Below are 21,374 nucleotides of genomic sequence, written 5' to 3' on the forward strand. Positions count from 1 at the left end.
ATTAAAGAGATATTTTTAGGCTTCTAAGTACACCAAATTATACCACTTTTACTTCAAGGTCTTCTTGGGAGTATACAAAGGAAAACACTTTATTTTGCTTAATGGTGCATACTACATAAAGAATATTGTTATCCCAATTGAATTTAGATGAAGTTAAGCATCTTCTTAGTAGCACAAATTAAATCTGTGCTTTGAAATTGGTCTGCTTCGGGGAAAAAAAAGCAACCACTGAACTCTAGTATATTTGCCTTCTTGATTAGATTTTTACCTTCAGATTTCTTGTTACTGTTTTCAATAAAAATCAGATTTTATATATATTTAAGGATGTAGTGGTTTTTCATAAAAAATGTTTTATTTCTATACAACATACATATTACCTTCATATGGGATTTATTAAGAAATAAAATTTTCTTTATGTTGATTGTAAGGTGAAAAATGTTATAGTCTGTTTATCTACCAAATAAAGAAATAGCTTCTGGAAGAAAATGCAAGTAAATTACTTTAGTTCCTATCTCATTTTTATTGCTAAGTCAAAGGAAGTTTCATTTATATATAAGATAAATGGATTATATCTTAAGGTTTTTTTTTTTTTCCCTTTAATATTACAGTCTATCAACATTTCTTGCAGAAGTATGTGGAAATAAAAAAGATGAAACTATTAGTTCCTTCCCTAATGTACACACAGAGATTATCAGTAATTTAAAGACCTAGCTTTACTTCCCTAGAAATTGCTTTTCACTTCATTGTTTGAATTTATTATTATTTTTTTTTTAAGAAAGAGAAGTAAAGCTAACATTCATGGTTAAAGGCAGAGAAATGATATATTTTATACTATATTTTGAAATCGGGGCCATATACTTTTAAGATTTTTTTTTGTTTGTTTGGGGGTACTACTGAAGAAATTACTCCTAAAAGATATTAGTAAAGACTTATCCATGCTAAATATAGTTTAAAAATGAAATATAAGAAGTGTGATACTTTTGGTAATGTTTTCTCCTTTTGAACAAAATCTTATTTTTTTATGAAAAGATTTTCTAAATGCCTTCCTCCTCAATATAAATGATTGGTAGAAAATGTATCTTGAACACAGATTCTTTTTGCTAGCAAAATAAATGAATTGTCCACTCTGACAGTTATACTTTTGTTTTTAATTAGGCACAAATTGATTAAGACATAGATGAAGTTATGGGGCAAAATGATACTTTACAATTTGTTAATTTTATTTTATGAGTCCTTATACGTATTCAGTCTATTTAGTATCTGCTTTTTTTTTAAGTTGAAACTTAAAATTACCGATTTTAAAATTTGAAAGTCCAAGCTGTTTATACTGGAATAAGCCATCTGAAAAAATTACATGGTGGCTTGAAGTCTGAATTATTCCTTAACCATGAAATAAATGGCCAGAATTTGAATTTCCTCTTTGAATTTAGGATATTCACAGAAATGTGTGATTTTAAGAAGACCTAAAGATGAAACTCTGTCTTTTTCATGACTGCCTGTTTCTCTCTTAGGTGGCTCACCCCTTGATTCGCAATCAGCTTGTCAATTATATTTACAATGGATTCTTGGTACCAGTCTTGGCTCCTGCGCTCCACAAGGTCAGTGATTGGCTAAGGTGATCTTACCTGTTGATGGTACAACTGACGGAAACCGAGGAAGGTGACCAGTGTAACTGACTCGATGGTGACTTTAGCCTAATTCTTCTTCTCGTTCCATTCATATTCCTCAGGAATATGAAAGATAGGTCTTAACGATGGTGACAGCTGAAGTCTGTTGGGATCCAGTTGGTGTCATGGGACACAGCATTGTGAGTGTCGAGTAAGATAGTCTACATGAAGATTGGCAAATGACTCTGGCTCTTGTGTTCACGTCCGTTCATGGAGAGTAGCTCCTTGGAATCCTCCGTTAGGCTGTCCTCGGAGGCCAAATCTGTCCTAGAGAGTGCAGGGCTTACTGTGGTGGGGAAAGGGGCCGGGGTAACACAGGTGTCATGGATTTGCCATCTCCTTAGTAGAATATGATTTTTTATAACAATTTTGTGACAGTAAAAATTAAAGTGAAGCAAGTTAAGGTCCCCGTAAAGGTTGGCTGTCTCATTAGCACTACTCTGGATTCCTTATGATGCTCTCATTTTGTATAATAAATCAACTGATAGCTTTTCCATTGTGAGCTGTCAGGAGACACCCATGGACCTAGAATTCTAATTATAAGGAGTTTTCTTCACTGTGTAAAGAGACAGAGTATTGAGTTCAGAGACTCTTTGTTGAGTTATTAGAATTGCCAGCCCTCAAAGGGAGATAAGGAAGAAATAACTTATCACATGTTGTTTTGATGGGTTGCCCACATTTCTGCATCTGGAAGTACTATTTCCATGGGCTCTCATTTTGCAGAATCGAAGAATGCCTTATTATGGCAACTTTGAAGCCGCCGCGGTAATGGGGCTTCAAGTTTAGAGCAATGGGTCTTCGTAGAAGATGTTCATCTTTTACCATTTACTGCCTTTTGTGTGTAGTGGCCGTATTTTCCAAAACAAGCATTGTTCTTGATCTGACAGTGTGCTTTGTATTACTTCTAGTTTCAAGAGGTAATCTTGGATGTGGCTTAAACATCAAAATATTGATGTTTCTAGATGATTTTAGTGGTTTATGGGCACAGAGGGACCAAGTGTTTGAAATTAAATCTGTCTTGGAAAACACAGGACGTAACTTGGGAAAATGCAAACCTCATGTTTGTTTTCAGGTTGTCCTTCTGTTAGTATCTCACTTTTCTGGAGGTGGGGTGAATGTCTTCTATGGAAGGTCTCTAAGCCTCTGCATGGAGGACTTCTCCTCTGTGAAGGAATACAACATTGCTACTGAAATTCTCTGGCAGTCATTATCCATATACTCCCTCACACATTTAGACTTTCTTCCTCATTTAGTTCCATGCTTTTCCTCATTGACCAGTGGATATAAAATAATTTCCCAAGTCATTATTGTAATAGTGATAATTATAATTATTATTTGTTCAGGATATTTTACATTACTGTAATTACCGTACCTTAATGTTACAAATACTAATGATAACTCTTTATCCATAATTGAGGATGAGATCCACGTCAGAGACTATTACGAGGATCTGACTGGTCACCGTGCACTACTCCTTCACAGCACTAACCACTAGTGGAATCAAATCATTAAATGTGCAATAACTTGTTTAATGGCTGTCTCCACAGTGGTTTGCCTGCTTCTTGTGGGTAAGGTTCACACCTGCCTTGTTCACCAGGCTATCTCCAGTGCCCAGGACAGAGCCTTGGACTCAGGACGCTGAATAAACAGCACATAGGTGGAATGAGGTTTGTTAAAGTGCCACGCCGAGTGCTGGTACGTGCTGCATTCCCAGGCAGTGGTTCATAGAGAATTTTAACAGCACTTTACATATATTGTTCTCTATTATGCCTATAATTAAAATATGAGGTTTTTTAAATCATGAAGTTAGGAATACATCCTTATTGTGAAAAAAAGTACAGTCAATGCTGAATACATAAAAGGCAAAAGGAACATTACTATATTAAATTTGAATTTCCAACCCCTAATTAAAATTCCCTAACTTTTATCTATTGCAGGCAATTTCTCCCAGGGCTATTTAGAGACCAGGGAGAATATTTCCTCTCTAATTTATTTTCCTCCTTGCTCCCCAATCTGTGTGTGTGTTTTAATCATTTAGAATGAAAATTTTTAGGAAGGAGGCAGGGCAAGGGGGAGGGTGAACAGCCTCTCCTCTGGCTCTTGGCTGTCTCAGTGGTTGATGAAGTAAGGAGCCTCCCGTGAGTGACAGGACAGGGCCCCGAGGCAGATGAGGAAAGAAGTCCAGAACTGGGTGTTTCCAGAGGAGTTCCTAGTGGGAGCACTCGCCTCCCATAGCCTGTGTCCTCTCCTTTGATATGGGAAGGGACACCTAGAAGTCTCAGGTCTACTACTGTAGGGGCTCTGGTCTAGATTTTTCATATTTTGTGTCTCTTGCCCTAGCAGAGGCGCCTCATTTAGTATCCTAAATAAATTTCCATTGTGTACTCTCTCTGCTCCCAATTTATGTGTGGCATTTTAGTTACTGGCCATCCCATCCATGTAGGCAGTTTGCAGAGGTGAACTCATTCTCTCTGTCTCATAAATAATAGAAATAAATGCATACTTAAACATATTCCTACATCATAATCAATTCTCCTAAACTGTATTTCCACAGCATTTCCTAACCAGAGATGAAGTCATTACAAAGGGTTGTGGGCAATGAGAGGCGGGGTGTGGGCACTTGACAAGTGAGTGTTGTCTCTCCCTTGCCTCTCCCCAGTCTGTGTGTGCACGATGTAGTGCTCCCTCTGAGTCTTTCTGCTATGCGCTTTCTCCATCCAACGCTGTGGTGTGACCAGTCATTCTTCTGTGTTAGCACAAAGCTGTATTTGATTTTTTTCAAAGGGCTGCACGGTTTTCCGTAGTGTGGATATACTGGTCCATAGTTCCTTATCCACAACTAAGAAATTAAAAAAGCCTAGAAAACCCCCAATTTTTAAAAAATAATTCATATGGCAGCACAACCTAACCTTTGCTGAACTCCTGTGGTGACAAACCCTTACCTGAACTGTCTTGAGGCTGTTTGGTTTTATTCTACTTGTGTTCATATTTGTATGTTTTGTGGAAGAAATAGTAATGTATTTGGTTACAGGGTGCTGCCTCGGACCCGCTGGGTTAGTCAAATATGGCAGACGTACACGTTACTTTTCTTTTTCTTTTTTTTTTTTTTAAAGATTTTATTTATTTATTTGAGAGAGAGAATGAGAGAGAGAGCACATGAGAGGGGGAGGGTCAGAGGGAGAAGCAGACTCCCTGCCGAGCAGGGAGCCCGATGCGGGACTCGATCCAGGGACTCCAGGATCATGACCTGAGCCGAAGGCAGTGGCTTAACCAACTGAGCCACCCAGGCGCCCACGTTACTTTTCTAAACTAGGAAAAGTTTGAATTCCAAGGTACGCATGGTCTCCAGGGTTTAGAATAAGGGATTGGAAGCCTGTTTTGGACATTTAGGAAAGGATCCATTTTTGGAGATAGGTTTAAAATCATACTCTGTAAAAGTCATACTAGAAAAAATGATGCCATGTTAATATGGTTCATTTAGGAATCAGAGCTAGACATAAATGTGGACATCACGTTGTACAGAACTGGTTATTTATGACTTTCGACAGCCCTTAACCAGGAAGAGCTAGTTCTGTTGTCTCTGTATAATTTATTAAAGCTAAATTTTCAAGGCTGAATATTCATCGGTATGGTTGTATTAGTCTGGGTTCTCAGAGAAGCAGATGCCAACAGAGGATTAAACGTGCAAGGATTTTATTAGGGGAAATGCTTGTGAGAGAGAAAAAAGGGAGCAGGGTGGGGAAGGCTGGGAGTTGCTGGACTGCAATGTAAATGTGACCCCAAGTGAAGGAGAAGGAGAGGTTGGTTGGGAATGTCCCAGAGTGCTGTGCAATCTGAGCAAACCCATCAGAGGGGACCTACGTCTCCCAGGGAGAGGGTCTGTGGGACGTGTGGTGAGGATTTCAGAGTGTAGTAGCAGGGGCCCTTGGTCACTTTCACTCCCTGGAGCTGGAGGTCTAAGAGGTGGGTTTCCATGGTTCCGAACAGTTGACTGATTTCCATGGCTTTCCTGATTGTAGTTGTAAAAATGATGGACCTATATATTTGCTTCCTTGTGTGCAGAATATTCAGGAGTTCAAATGGTCCCCACATGCAAGGGGTCGTTTTGGTAGGATTAGCTTGATGAAGGAGTTTATTATGTCAGTCATGATGAGCATGCCGCAGTCACGAACACCACCAACGTCTCAGGGGCTAGAACAACACATGTCTATTATTTGTTCACACTGCTTGTCCATCTTGGAGTGTGGGGTGGGCAGTTTGCAGGTAGCTTTTCTCCATGTTCTCGTCATTCAGGGACCCAAGGTGATAGAACCTTCACCATCTGGAAATGATATCTGTGGTCATGTCAGAGGAAGAGAATATAGTGAATGGCCCACTGGCTCTTGAAGCACTTACCTGGAAGTGATCCATGTTATTTCCATTCACATTTCATTGTTTAAAGCAAAGCAGGTCACCAGGCCACATCTCCTCAGAGGGAAATGCAGTTCTCCCATTTTTCCAGAAGAATAGACGTCTGCGATGTGATTATTAGCCCTCATGGCTGTCATACGTATTTTGTCAGTCAGAGCCCCAGAAGGAATACCTGGCACTCAAATTGGGTAGTGGAGAACTAGTTATAAAGGTGTGGTGTTTCGGGGCGCTTGGGCGGCTCAGTGGGTTGAGCCTCTGACTTCGGCTTCGGTCATGATCTCAGGGTTCTGGGATCAGGCCTGAGTCAGGCTCTGCACTCAGTGGGGAGTCTACTTGTTCTCCTGCCCCTCCTCCTGCTTGTGGTCTCTCTCTCTCTCTCTCAAATAAATAAATAAAATCTTTAAAAAAAAAAAAAGTGTGGTGTTTCAGTGATCTACTGCTATGTAATAAACTACTCGCTAACTTAGTGACCTGAAACAACCATTTATTAGTATAAAGCACAACTCTCTGGTTCAGGAATTCAGGCTGGGCACAGTGGGGTTGGTTCATCTCCGTTCTGTGCTATCTGGGACCTCACCTGGGATGAGCACAGTGGATGGGGCCTGAATCTCTTGGGGCTGACTGGATGGATGGGTCTCTCTCTCTCTGTCCCGTTCTCTCTCTCTTCCTCCCTCCCTCTCCCTCCCTGTCTCCCTCTTTCCCTCATTCCATAGTCTCTTCATAGGGTTGGCTTGGGCTTTCTCTAAACATGGCAGCCTCAGGTAGTTGGACTCCTTTATATTTGTTGGGGGCTCAGGAGACAGGAACTAGAAGCTGTCAGTCTAGAAACTGCAACAGTGTCACTCCTGCCATATTTTATTATTCAGAGTAGTCAAAGAGTCCACCCTTTTTCAGGGGGAGAGGACATAGAACCCCACCTCTTGATAGTAGGAGTGTCAAAGAATTTGTGGGCGGGATTACCATGGTTACCATCCCTAGGACTGAATGTGTTTGTAAAGGGTCAGAGAGAGCTCTGTGGAGAGGGCCACCTGAATAGAACCAGGAGCTTCAGGTGTGGGTCACGACCAACCTGAGACAATGCCTCAGAGGAGGAGGCAAAGGAAGAAAAAGGAATAGCCTCCCTTCCTCCGGTCTCCTGCTGGACTCCCTTTGGGTGAACCCAAATGGAAACCAGATGGCAAGGTGGCCCATCTAGGTCATCTGGGGCTCAGAGCAGGGTGGACGAGCTGGAGAGTAGATAAAGAGAGGCAAATAGAGGTGATCCAGCACACTGACTTACTAGTATCAATAATTTAGAGTGTTAATTAGTTGGTTCAGATGGCACCTGTAGTGTGTATTCAGATTTAGTGTTAAGATGTGGTTTTAAAAAATTTTCTAGAAACACATAAGAAAGTCCACTTTTTATAGATGATAGTTACTGTCTAATTCTATGTATTGATCCTTGTTCTCCGGAACCTGAAATCATAGTTAGACTTTAACGTGACAAGCAGATATGCTAACAACATGCTAGATATGAATAAACAATGAAGAAATAACTAAAGCACAGGTAACAATCACCAGGTCAGTCTTGTTATTACCCGTTCACGAAGAAGCAGGGTGTGTGGTGGAAGAGACCTGTGGTGGTAGACCCTGGATCAGAAGATCTGAATTCTAGTCCTGGCTCCAGTATTTACTGCCGTGTGACCTCGTGCGAAGCGTTTAGCTTTTCTGAGTCTGTTTCCTCAGCTGCACGGTGGGGAGAGTAAAGTCTTCGCTCCCCCTTACAGGGAATGGAGATCAATTATGAGAGCATTCTGTAAATCGTTTGCTGTTGTATGCAAAGGTGTTATCATGGTTACTCCAGGACAAATTCTGCCATCTCATATGCAGTAAAAGTGTAATGTCATTTGTTCAGAGACCATTTAGTGAGTGTGTACCAGACGCAAAGCTCTCTGCCGGACCCTGTGGGGAAATGAAGTTGCCTGAAAACCCTCTGATATCTCCGGAGTTTATAATCTGGGACCCAGGAGACTGACATGGTAACCACAAGAGGGACTGAAATAAATGTTGTACCAGAGAAGGGAGCCAGGGCAGGTGGGGGAGGGGCGTGGGGCGGACACGGAGGGTGGAGTATGACAGGGAGAGTGACATGAGTGACCTGGGCGAACCTTGAAGGTGAGCAGGCAGGGAAGGACATTCAGGGAGCGAGCTCCCACAGGAGTCCAGGCTGGGAGGATGCATTTTGGTAAAAGTACACCAAGAGTGCCGTGGTGTGCACAGGGGCAGGGAGAATGGGCACTGGGAGAGACCCTCACCTGACTCCCAGGGCAGGTGAGCATTTGCATCTATGGCCAGCAGTTTCTGTGTAGAGGGATGTCGGGGATAAGAGGCTCAGGACCAACCTGGGGGTGACAAATAAGGCAGCAGGTATGGCTGGCATTTTGGGAAGTGTGAACTGAAAGAAAGGAAGGAAGGAGGGGAAGGAAGGAGGGGGCACCTGAGTGGCTCAGTCATTAAGCGTCTGCCTTCAGCTCAGGTCATGATCCCGGGGTCCTGGTATCGAGCCCTGCATCGGGCTCCCTGCTTGGCGGGAAGCCTGCTTCTCCCTCTCCCTCTACCCCTGCTTGTGTTCCCTCTCTCGCTGTGTCTCTCTGTGTCAAATAAATAAATAAAATCTTAAAAAAAAAAAAAAAAGCAGGAAGGAAGGGCGTTCAGGAGAAGGGAGGGGGCTGAAGAAAATAGGATACAAGGAACAAAGATCCTAAAGAGAAGGTATTCTCCCACTCACTACCATAAAACCCTTCCAAACTACCTAAAGGGGTGACTCCTTTTCTTTTTTTCATGTATGTCTCCCAGCTTTTCCCTTGCCGGATCATTAAATGCACTTAAAAGTTGTTGAAAAATATCGGGATTTTAAAGAGTTGCTCTATTAACAAACCCAAGACTTCTGACTCCCTGGTGACCTCCTTTCCCCTTTGACGGCCACTCTTCAGACTCTGGTGGATCTCTGGTAGAGTCTGTGGGCAACATGGACTTCACTTTTCCCCTGCCTTCCCTGAATGTGGGCGTGCGTGGGTCTCGGTCTTCTGGTCAACCCTGCGATCAACTGTCAGCTCTACACAGATGGCCTGAACATCCTCCACCACCTGTGGGATCTCTTGGCCTGAGTGGCCTGCCATGCTCCTCAAATTTAGAATATCAAAAGCCAGACGCTTAGCTTTCACCCCAGGCTAGCTTAGCACCTCCTCTGCAGGTGATCTTTTTGAAGACCTTTTGAATGCGGTGGTGATCAAGCTGTGTTGTAGCAGGTAGAAACAGAAGTGAGGCGAGCTGATTGGCCTTGTCACTAGCTTGGAAGAATCTCTGTGCAGGTGTGTTGTTTAGGGCTCCTGGGTGGATAGGAGACGGACAGGCAGGCGGTTGGCAGTAGAAGCCAAAGATGGCCTCAGTGCCTGCCCTGGCCCCAGCAGGGTTAGAAAGAGGGGACTAGCAAGGCGTCTGGAGGGGAAAGGGTGCACGAATAGCATCGGGGGCTCAGCCGTATTATTTTGGTCAAATGTCTAGTGAACTAGTGTGTTCTTCTGTTTTGTGGGTTCCTTGGCTCCTTAGGAAATTAGGGCAGAAGTTTGGGGCTGTCTGTAGTCGTTGGAGGCGGAGGAGACGTTGAGCGGGGAGTGTGCTGAAGGAAGGGAGGGAGGGCAGGGAAAGTAATGAACTACACGCCATCCTTTCCCGCAGGCAGCTCACAGGCTTTCGCAGTGATACCTGTGACCTCAAAGAAAGCCTGTACCTTTGGTTTTTGTGAAGAGCAGGCAGCTGTTTTCATTCAGCGAGTTATTCCATACGAGCACGCTTGGAAAAACAGAAGCAGAAAAATCTACCAGAAAACCCAGTTTTCCCACCATCTCTTGTGTGCTAAAACTGTGCTTGAACAACATACACAGGTAGAATAATTGCAGCCATTCCCTTAAATGGCATGTGCGCTGGCCGCCTCTAAGCCACTGTGGGGCCCATTTGTTTTACAATCTTGTCTTCTAAACACACACATACATATTCATGACCTGTATCCTGTGAGCTCAATAATTCATGGCTTATTGACTTAGGTTGATGGATGGAAGCTTTTTGGGGACTGCAGAAGATGGAAATTTTCAGAGTCTGGGAGCAGCCACACTTGTGAGTCAGCCGTTTGCTATTCAGTGAGTCTGTGGGTGGGGTGGGCTGGGACCCCTGCAGAGCCCAATTGGGCTTTCACTGGCTAGGGATGTCTTTGACTTTTATGCCCAGTGAAACTCGTGACTGAAGGTTTTAAGAGCAATTAAAAACTGGCTTCAAATGATCAGCACTAATACATGTTAATGAGCTATAATTGGGTGCTGAGTTGATGGGAGGCATGTGCTGACCTCTTAGGTCATACTTTTTTGGTCTCCAGAGCGGAGTGGGCAGAGCAGCCTGTCCCTTAACTGTCCCTTCGCTCCATTTCTCCCGTCCACCCTTCTTCATGCATCTCTAGTCTGGGAGATGGGGGATGGGGTTCTGATGTGGCCAGAGCGCAGAGGCCAGTCCCCTGCTTGCTCTTCTGGCCCACTTCCCGTTGCGTTTCTGGATGCCCAGCACATCACTCTGCTGTTACCTGCATCACTTCCTGATGAAAAACACCTTGAAGTTTTATGTCTGGTGCCAGTAATGCTGTAAAACTTCACTGATCAGGGCATTCCTTGCAGCGGGAAATTGGAAAAAAGAAGGAATCGAAAGCATGGAATTAGGATGCCCTCTTGGCCCTGGAATTTTGAGATTTTATGTCTCAAATGTAGTGGTTCTTTGCTAAATCTGTTACAGTTCCCCTTGAGTTATGGAGCTCTGAACTAGGTTCCAGCTCTGGGGTGAACCATATGAAAAACTGAAGTGGGATAATAGTTTGGTCTCTCCATTTCATATTTCTACTTTTGCATTTCAGCAATTTGCTTTTTATTTATTTATTTTATTTTTAATTTTATTTTTATTTGTCAGAGAGAGAGCGAGCGAGCACAAGCAGGGGGAGCGGCAGGCAGAGGGAGAGGGGGAAGCAGACTCCCCTCGGAACAGGGAGCCCGATGCGGGGCTCGATCCCAGGACCCTGGGATCATGACCTGAGCTGAAGGCAGACGCTTAACCGACTGAGCCACCCAGGCATCCCAGTAATTTGCTTTTTAAAACCCATTCTCTACATTATTGATCCAAGTGTCCAATCACTAAAGGTTCTGGAATAGTATCCTGTCCACAGCCCCCAGCCCTGTGTTTTTTTTTTTTTTTTCCCTCTAGTTGCTTATTCCTCTTCTTGTAATGATGTTGAGCTATACTTATTCATATGGAACTTTGTTTCTTACCATGCCTGGAGTAAACCAGGCACTTAAAATGATTCTGTCCTCCACCATGCTGAAAGCCTACCTGTGCACCCACTTGGCCCACGGACCGCCGGTCTGGTGTGAAGTGAAGGGGTCTCAGGGATGTCCTAGAGAAGTGAGGTCACTCCTTCTAGAAGCTGCTGTTCTTGCCTCACAGCCTGAGGCAGGCTCCAGTGGCACCCGGGCAGGGAGGCAGGTAGTCTCCTCAGGGCCGTCTGGCAGCGGGGGAAGCCGCGTGCTGCGCATGCTTGAGCTCAGCGGGAGCGCTTCATGCACCTGCTGCCATCTCCAGCTTCTGTCCTGAAGCTCCCTGTGCTCCCTGCCTGATGCTGGCGATCCAGGTGTGACTGAGGAGCTGGGATGGCAGTGGCAGGGGCCCGCACAATCATTCCGTCTCCTCGGTCACCCTGGATTTAAACAGGAGGGTGCCGCGGAAGCCCAGAGGTCAGGTGTAGGGACCGCTGTGGTCTGTCAGTAGAGGCAGGTGAATGAGGTAATTAAAAGGCCCGTCCTGTCGTGGGCCTGCAGCTGTGTGACACGGATCGGCAGGAGTGTTCTGGAAGGCGGACTGAAGCAGTCATAGCAAGCAGGCCAGCTTCAGACAGCCTCAATTAATAATTGCTCTATCGGACGAGAGGCAGCCATTATATAGACCTGCAGGATTTTAGTGGCACTTATGAGAGGCTTTGGCTTGGAAATCCTTGATTTATTAATCGAAAACCGAAGGTGAGTGTGTGCCATCTAATACATTCAATTAATGCATTATATTTAATTAATACAATTTGGGGAAGCAGTCTAGCTTAACATTGCAAAAAATGGGTCTTGAGGCCCGAGAGACCTTAGTTTGAGTTCTGGCTCTTTGCTACTTAACTAGCAACGTGACCATGGCAAGTACCTTCGTCTATGTGTGTATATTACGTATGGATAAAACAGTACCTACCTTAGTGGGCTCTTGGGAAGAATAAGTGAGGCACTGTATTTAAAGTGCCTGTTGTCTCTGGTACTTAGTACTACACACATATCACCTATTAACTCCACCAGTTGGGTCTCTGAAATGAGACATCCTTCACATGACACTGGGTGTTACCGGACAGGGAATCTTGTACCGTTTTTAGTCACTGGTGTTTTGATTTTAGATCCTATTCTTATTGTTCCTTCACACATTTTCATCTCATCTTATAGACAGCCAAACTTCTGGATTTACTCTTTCCTTCTTTCTCTCAGAATGTGATGTCAACCCAGTTGTACCTAGAATTCTTTTCCTGCTTATTCTGATTCTCAGTGCCAGAGATGCGCAAGTGTAAATGTGCAAAGACAGTCACTCTCAAAGTCCTGAGTCGCAGGATCTGATTTAATAGGTAGGGCTGACACTTTCCCTGTTAGCCAGCAGCCAGGTGCTCCATGGACCACGCTGGGTGATGGTACTGATCTCGGCCCTTCTGCTCGCACGTTGGCTACTTGTGCTCTTTCACTGGACGAGGATTCTGAAGACATGGGTCTCTGTTTTATGTGTAATGTCAGGGGGCTTCCCCTGGTTAAGGATCCCATTTTTTCATCCATGGTGATCCCCATGCCGGCAGCCAGCCAAGACTGGTGAGCATTGGATGAGGAGGTAGAGAACAGTGCTTTGGGAAGCCGTGAAGCTGTCCCAAATGAGCAAGGCATTCAGAAGGGGACACAGTCTCTCCTGCCTCCCTCTGGAGCTGTTTTAGCCATCAAAGCAGATAGCGTGAGTCAAAATACTTGCATCATTTACAGACTTCGTAGTCGTAGCATCTAAAGGTGAGTAATGAAAGGACATTGTTGAGTTCTTGTGTATGGGTTCTAAGAATGCGTTTCTGCTCCCCAGTGTGTGGATAGTGTTCCATTGTGAGAAGTACCTCCCATTGTTCAGGATGTTGGACAAGTGCCATTATTTATACAGTGAAATCAACTCTGCTCTCTTGTGTAATACTGTGGAGATATGTGTACAGTGATATCAGCACCACAAAAACTCCTTTCAAATGGAAATGTGGTCAGCTTGGCAGTAGGACAACTGGCCACACACTGATGTCATGTACATTACAGTATCTTATAAGGCATCATCGTTGTCCGCCGACTGGGTCCCCCCAGATGCCCTGGTGCTGTGGGCAGAAGGGGAAGTGAGAGCTCCCTGTAACTAGAGGTTACACAGCAGAGATGGTGTTGGCAGATTTTCTTCATTTCACTGTAACCATTATTGCTTTTTTTTCACTTCCATATTCGAGGTTATTAAGTGGAAAGATGATGCACACAGGCGTTGAGATCCATATACAAATACACTTTTCCCTTCATCAATATATAGAAAAGCTGAAGAGAGTAAATTGTTTATCCCAGAGGTATCCCTTGTGGATCAGCTGTGGAACATAATGAAATGTCTCGTATTTGTTGTGGAAAGCCTCTGAGAATGTAGGAATAGATTATAATAGAAGCTATTGGACTATTCACTTTTCTTTTTTTTTTCTAAAGAAAATCTCATAATTAATATCTGAGGTCTAGTGCTAAGTTTCCAGCCTGTGGAACCACTGTGTCTTCGAATCATTTGTGGGCATGGAGGCTCCAGGTCAGTCACGTGGTAAGCCGAGACCTAGGCCATACTGTGAGGTGAAGGGAGACCCAAATCTTTGCTCTCGTTTTGCATATTCACAGAGCAAATAGTGACCTGGCCATGGGATCCACGGCCCAAAGCCATCCTCATGGTGTCCTGGGGGTGTCCCTGTCTTTATCTCGCTGAGTCTAATGCTGTGCCAAAACAAAAAACCAAACAAAAACACTGGCCGGAGCAAACAGACTTGAAATAGAGAGCAAAGAGGAAGGCACATTTATTCATTGCATAAAGCTAGACGTAGTGGTATCCAGTGGCTAAGTTCTTTGCGAAGGATTTAATATGGTGTGAGGTTTAGAGTCAGGCTGCCGGGGTCGATACCCCAGCCCCACCACCTGCCAGCTCTGTGCCCTTGGGCAGCACTTTTGACTTCTCTGAGCCGGTTTCCTCCTTTGTAAAATGGGGAATGACATTAATAGGACTCTTACAGGACCTGTGAGGATTCAGTGAGTTGATATTTTACAGTGTTGCCTGGCACAGAGTTAGTGCTTGGTGTGTGTTAATTCTGTTATTATTTTTTTAGTTCTTATTAGGTACTTGTTGGAGAATCATAGTTTTAGATCACCAGGTAGCTCTTTCATTAATCTGTAATTTACAAAATTTGGCATATTTCCAGGAGGGAATAGGCAGAGAACCGTAGGCATCAGAGTAGTAAGAAAAATAACTCCGAGGCTAGAATTGGCAGAGCCCAGTTATTTGAATCTTTTCCCAGGCTACCCCTGAAGTTCCTCCCATCTCCCTCTCCATAGACTGACTCCTCCAGCTCTCTTGGACCATGGATGAACTGGATTTCCACTTGATCACCTGTGCTTATGCCTTTCCTCTCCTTGAGATACCTTTCTCTTCCATCTATACTTACCTAAATATTTCTCATCCCCCAATGTCCCGACCACATGCCACTTCTTCTGAAAGTCTTCCTGATCAAGCCAGGCGTAGGCAATCACTCTTCACATCTTTAGAGTTTCGTTGGTATCACTCATGTGGCACTGAAAGGTTACTTTGTATGATCATTATGGGTTTACTGTGTCTTACCTCTCCTACCAGGTGACAGACGTCATGAGAGTAGAGACTATGTATTTATTTATATGTCCATTTATCGTACAAATATTACAGCAGCATCTCTAGCCCACTGCCTTGTCCATACAGGTATTTTGCTGTTTTCTGAGTAAGTGAATGCGTGAACATAGATATGGTGACTAGGTCGTGATGTGTGGGTGAAGCAAATGTGAGGGAGAGAGAGGAGAAAGGTCAGGAGAGATTAAGTAGTAGGGGCTGTTGGGAGTTGGGAAAAGACTGAGGTGCTTGAGGGGAGGGGTGTTTAGGCTTGGCCAGACATGGCTTTTGCTGAAAGTGAGATACCTCTTATTTGTTGCGGAAGTCCATGATGGGAATGACCAGATTTGAGACAGATATTGCTGGAACAACATAAAGGAAGATATGGAATTTTCTAGAAAGAAACAGAAGGAAAATGAATAAAAAAATATTACTCAAGAATCAGTGATGGCTCTAAGATTCATATTTAAAATGTGCTGTCCACATCCAGAATTGACAGTGTCCAAAATGAGAGAACTTTTCTTTCTTTTTTTTAAGATTTTATTTATTTGCGAGAGAGAATGAAAGACAGAGAGCATGAGAGGGAGGAGGGTCAGAGGGAGAAGCAGACTCCCTGCTGAGCAGGGAGCCCGATGTGGGACTCGATCCCGGGACTCCAGGATCATGACCTGAGCCGAAGGCAGTCGCTTAACCAACTGAGCCACCCAGGCGCCCATGAGAGAACTTTTCTTTATTGTTTTTGGCTTGAGTTGCCTAGGAGATATCTATCAAGTTAAAAATAATTGGCAATATATCATTTTCATGGTTATTTATCAAGACATTCAACTCTCTGGATAAGCATGTGTGGTATTTACATTTGTGATACGTGCTTTAAAAGAACTAGTAGATTTAGCTGTCCAGTTTTTTTTTTCTTTGAAGATAGCATTCTGTCTGTCAAAATTTATGAAGTTTATAACTTTGAAATGTGTTCAATTTCAATTTATAGAGGAGCTCTATGTGGAGCGAAGGTGAGGAACTCCTTTGTCTCAGTGTCCTTATTCCCTGGACAGGTGTCAGCCCAATACTCAGCACCCAGTAGGCGTTCTAGAAGTGCTTGTCAGTAAATGAATTAATAACATCTCAGTTTAAACAAATTTCAGAGACTGGATGGATTTCATGAAGGATAGCCTTTGTGTGTGAAGGTCTTCCCAAATCTAAATGGAGAGATTGAGTTGGAGATAGGAACATAGTATGTTATATACACTCACAGAATTTTAGTACTAGACATAATCCCAGAGATAGTCTAGTCCCAACTCCTCATTTTTCGGATAAAGACGTTGAAGACCAGAGAGGTTAAGTGTCTTGCTCAGGCTCACACAGCTGATTACTGGCCGAGCTTGGACCAAAACCAGAACTGCAGGGCTAGAGGCTACAGTATCGTCATCTCTTTCCATTATCCCCCTTGGAAGTAAATCTTAGTTCCATAATTCCTTCCCTGGTGGAAGTTAACTCCTGAGCTCCCAGTGCAGAATTCAAAAAAAATTTTCCTTATGCTTTTGTTAATTGCAAAATAGATTTCTTTGAGAGCAAATCCCCTTTCTCTCAAGGCTCCTATGTAATCAGGGGCTGCTTGGGTGCGCCCATATTAATTTTTGATGTCCTGCTTGAGTTTCTCCTCTTGGTAAGTCTACTCTAAAAGGAGAGCTTGCACCATCTAGTGGATCCAAGAAGAGGCTCTTGGGTTTAATTTTTTGGTGGCCCTCCTTTAAAAGGAAGAAAGGAATGGTATTTTTAGTTAATCTGCAGATTCTCCCATCGAACCCTTTATTCATATCATGAGAGTGAGGTTAGCAGCCCAGAATGCTGTTAGGATCACTTTGTACCTCACACTGCTAAAAGCAGGGCAGGGTGTTGACCATGCTTCTTCTCCCTTTTTTAAATGGCGGAAGGAGGGTAAGGAAGTGGGTAGTATAGCCACCTGTTTTTTCAACCACTACTTGGATTCTTCTCATTAATTCAAAACATTGACTCTTCTATAATGGATCTTCCCATAATAGTTGGGAATTAGTCAAATCCTGCTTTCATTCTTGGGAAATTCTCTAGTACTCATTTGGACAATTAACTAATTCAGTAATGTACCATATTTTATCTACTTGGATAAGTGAAGTTTTTGGAAGCTTCCAAATCACTCCTTTGTTTCCTCTGATAGAAGTTTTAAATATTTTCTCAAGCTCTGCACAATACTTACTTCATGTGGCAGGCGGCAGAGATGGCATTGCTCAAGCGGGATAATTTGATGACTGCGTGGGCAACGCAGGGTGGGGGTCTCATCACCGACTTGCCCTGTGATCTGAAATGCTCCTTTACCTCCTGCGCCAGAGTTTGCTTTGGAAGGAATGTGATTGTCAGCCTTTTTACGGGGTACCGCTCAGCAAAAAACAGGTTTTTTTTTTCAGTTGCTTGTTTGTGTTTATGTTTTTGTTTCATTTTGTTTTTACCTTTGTTACTCCATTAGCTGAAATATCTTAAATGGCATCTTAGCACCTGCATAGTGTAGGCGTGCTTGGGACAGGGGTCTTCACACTGGTGCACATCAGAATCAACGGGGGGGCCTGGCCCCAGCCCTGGAGATTCTGACTTACCTGGACAGATGGGGTGTGAACATGGGTATTTTTAAAAAGCTCCCCAGGTGATTCTAACATAGATACAGGGCTGAGAACCACTGCTATATGATGTCTTTGAAAATGGGTTTGAATCATTGGATTCCAAATCAAGTTGAACATTGGAGATCTGTATTTGAAAACCACTGTTCTGCTTGGGGCCAGAAGTTGTACTGTTTTGGGATTGTACTGAGGTCACTGTATCTACAAGACTCCATTTTTGCAACCCCAGCTGGTGCTGGTGGAGTCAGTTTTGGTGTATGATCGAGGTCTGAGGAATGGTACTTTCTGAGATAGCCAGGAGCCGCGAGGGCCAGAAGTTAATGCTTTTGTGAGTGGCAGTTTAATGTATTATTATAATTGACCTCATCTTAGGTGTTGCTTCTATATTGTTGGCCCATGTCCAGTGACAGTAGGAAAGTTGGTGTTTCACATCTTTTTTTTTTCTCTTAAGAACATTTCTCCCTCTCTTGTTGGCTCAGCGATCAATTTTAGCTCTTTCGATGGTTCCCAGGAGTAAGGTGCTCAGTGAGTTCTTCGGAGAAGCTGTTTTCTGGAGTGAAGTCCCGACCTGTGACTGGGAGCCAGCTGGCTTCTGAGAGACACAGCTGAACGAGTTGGAGGAAGGATGGCGTGGTAAAAGGGCAGGGGTGGGTATAAATCCTCCAAGATGCCATAACCCAACTCATATAATGGGAGATAGTGTCTTTGACCTTAATCACCCCACATGGTTGATACAACTATTCAGTTTCGAAGTATTTTTGCTCAGTTTTTAGAGGGCGGGGGACAAGAATGCCAAGGAGTCGTTAGAATTCTTATCTTGGCTTCTCCTCAAAATAGTACAAAGAGCATGAAATTTGGTAGCCGGCAGACCTGGTCTCTGGTGAATCTGGTCTCTGCCACTTACTGTGTACTTTGGGGGCAAGTCTATGAGCCTCATGTTTCTTATCTGTGAAATGAGGACCCTGATGCCTACTTTGCAAGGCCAAATTGAATGAACCCAGATAACGTATATGAAACACCATAATCCGTGGCACAGAGCTGGGACTCCACAAATGGTAGCTATTTCTGGAAATACTATTAATAACAGTAATAATGATAATTATAAAAATAAATAATTTCTTTCCTCCTTTGGAAACGGCGCCTGAGATATAAGTAACCCATGGCCTGTGTGTCCAGTTGTCCTTCAAGGGGGCTGAGACTGGGATGGGAAGGGGTGTTGCAGAGGGAAAGGTGTACTCAGAATTTTCCAGCTGGGAAAGGTGTACTCAGAATTTTCATCCTCACCTAATCAACATGCTATCATTTAGTCTCATCACACATTAATCCCTTTAAAATGTAGTTGCTCCTTAGAAGAGTTAATTTCACTGATCATTCATCTTGTGTATAGCTTGCTTGTTTACTTCAGAGAGGATAGAATATAGATCTTTATTTAAAGAGTGTGGATGGGGCACCTGGGTGACTCAGTCGGTTAAGTGTCTGCCTTCGGCTCAGGGTCATGATCCTGGGGTCCTGGGATCGAGCCCCAAGTCAAGCTCCCTGCTCAGCGGGGAGCCTGCTTCCCCTGGCCCCCCCCCCATGCTCTCTCTCAAAAAAATAAATAAAATCTTAAAAAAATAAACTGTGGAAGGGGGTTAGGAGGGAAGAAGGGGGAATGCGTTTGTGGGGATTACTTGAGTGTAAGTCACACCTGGTGCTGTGGGGTGGTGTGGGCGTTGGCCATACTCTGTGTGGGCTGGACCATCGAGAAGCCGAGGAGATGCCAGGATGGAGGCGGGGGGACCTCACGGTGCTGGGGGCCCATATACAGCAGCCATCAATTTTGAATTGCTGTCCCGAGTTCCCTGCCTGTGTGATGCCATAAGTTTGTTTTGGGACCGCTGTTGTCATTTCCCATAGGTTGGCTGTGTCTGGAGTTACAGTGCCATTTCACCTAAGCCCTGGAGTCTAAAGCGTTTACATGGATCAGTGGAAACTGCATGTGCATAGCTGAGGTTACGCAGTCTCAGAAAAGTCCGTCTGATCTAATTGAGGTGTAAAGAGCTTTCTTCCCCATCTGAGTTCTGACAAGTTGAGAACTATAAGTGAGGGAGACAGAAGATCAAAGTAGGGCCTTTGTTATCAATAAAACTGACGCTGGAACATAGGGTTTATACCTGTGGGTAAGATTGCCTAATATCGGGGTACCGGGGTGGCTCAGTCGGTTAAGCGTCTGACTCTTGGTTTCGGCTCAGGTCGTGGTCTCAGGGTCGTGAGATCGAGCCCTCCCCCGGGCTCTGCTCTGGGGATGGAGCCTACTTGAGGTTCTCTCTTCCCCTCCCCCTGCCTCTCCTGCTGGTGCTTTTTCTCTAAAATAAATAAATAAATCCTTAAAAAACAAAAAGAAGATTGCCTAATAGCGACCCCCAGGACTGGACAGACGTGCCAGACACAACCTGGAAGGTGTGGTGGGAGGAGCAGAGAAGAATGTGGACTTCCTGCAGGTGGTCTGGCTCCCAGAAGAGAGAGAGGAAGGGACAAGCTCCTCAGAATGACAAGCTCCTCCTCCTCTCCTGGGGGAGGCGATAGTGAGGGAGGCAGAGAGGCTTAGAAGGACTCTGCTGGGTGATCCTGCACGTGGGAGGAAACACTCGGATCAGTTTTCTCTGCCAGCTTGATAGAAATTCAACCTTTCTAAATTCTAGAGATTTGGAAGCAGTAATTCATATTCCCAAAACCTACAAATAGGGGTGGTTGTGATGGCATTGGCATGTTGAAGAGCCCATGAGGGGTGCCTGTTACCTGCAGAAGATAAAACAGACTCCCTCCCTTGTTTCTGAAAACCCCTCCTCCTCTGTCCCGTCCTGCTTGTTAACCTTCCTTCCCCCGTGGTTGTCAAATGCAGACCTGAGGTCAGAGCAGTGCCTTCGTTGTCCTCTGTTCTTATCTGCCGTGTTCCTGCTGGATTATTCTTTCTCCGTCATGTCAGTCTGTGCAGAATGTATTCATCTGTCCCCATACTGTCCCCATACTGGGCTCAGTCCAGCACAGTCCCCATACTGGGCTCAAGCCCCGCCCCGAGGCACACCGCGATTTCTCCTGTCTCCCAACTGCCGCTCGCTGGCCCCACGCAGCCTCCCACTGGGTTTGGCGCCAGAGTTTCACCAGCCGGACGCTGGAAGTGCCATAAGGGACAGGATGTTTCTTGTACTTCTTTTATGTGTCCTCAGCTGCTAGTTTACTGTACACGTGACAAGCACGCCGTAGACACACGGTTGGTTAAATAAATGTATCAGAAGGACGTGGCTAGCACCCTCATCACTATATTAGAATAGGGTGATGTGTTGCTTGTGCTGGGAGGTAAAATTACCAAGGCAAAGAACAGAAATTAGCTCTTGTCTCATGTCACTGACATGAAATCAAAGAATCTTAGGGTTTTGGAACTGAGAGGGTAGGTCATCTGGTTCAGTGCTGTCATTTCACAGCTGAGCACCCTAATGCTCATGATTTGAAAAGAAATATTCAGAGACTGTGAGCTTAATATTTGTGAGAGGAAGAGAGGATATGAAATAGGTGGTTTTTTTTCAGTGCCTTAACATTTGATTATCCACAGAAGGCTTATGTGGTGGCTTTGTATTTACAT

General features: G+C 44.2%; 1 protein-coding gene across 2 annotated transcripts in view; it reads left to right on the forward strand.

Moving 5' to 3' along the window:
• The window catches only part of FHIP1A (FHF complex subunit HOOK interacting protein 1A), a 224,646-nt gene that overhangs the window by 166,656 nt on the left and 36,616 nt on the right, over positions 1–21,374 (forward strand). For both annotated transcript variants that reach the window (XM_078069309.1, XM_078069310.1), the window contains exon 6: positions 1,512–1,598. In XM_078069309.1, the coding sequence (XP_077925435.1) occupies positions 1,512–1,598 (87 nt within the window). The remainder of the gene's footprint in view (positions 1–1,511; positions 1,599–21,374) is intronic.

Source organism: Halichoerus grypus, chromosome 3 (genome assembly GCF_964656455.1).
Source record: "Halichoerus grypus chromosome 3, mHalGry1.hap1.1, whole genome shotgun sequence".
Lineage (NCBI taxonomy): Eukaryota > Metazoa > Chordata > Mammalia > Carnivora > Phocidae > Halichoerus > Halichoerus grypus.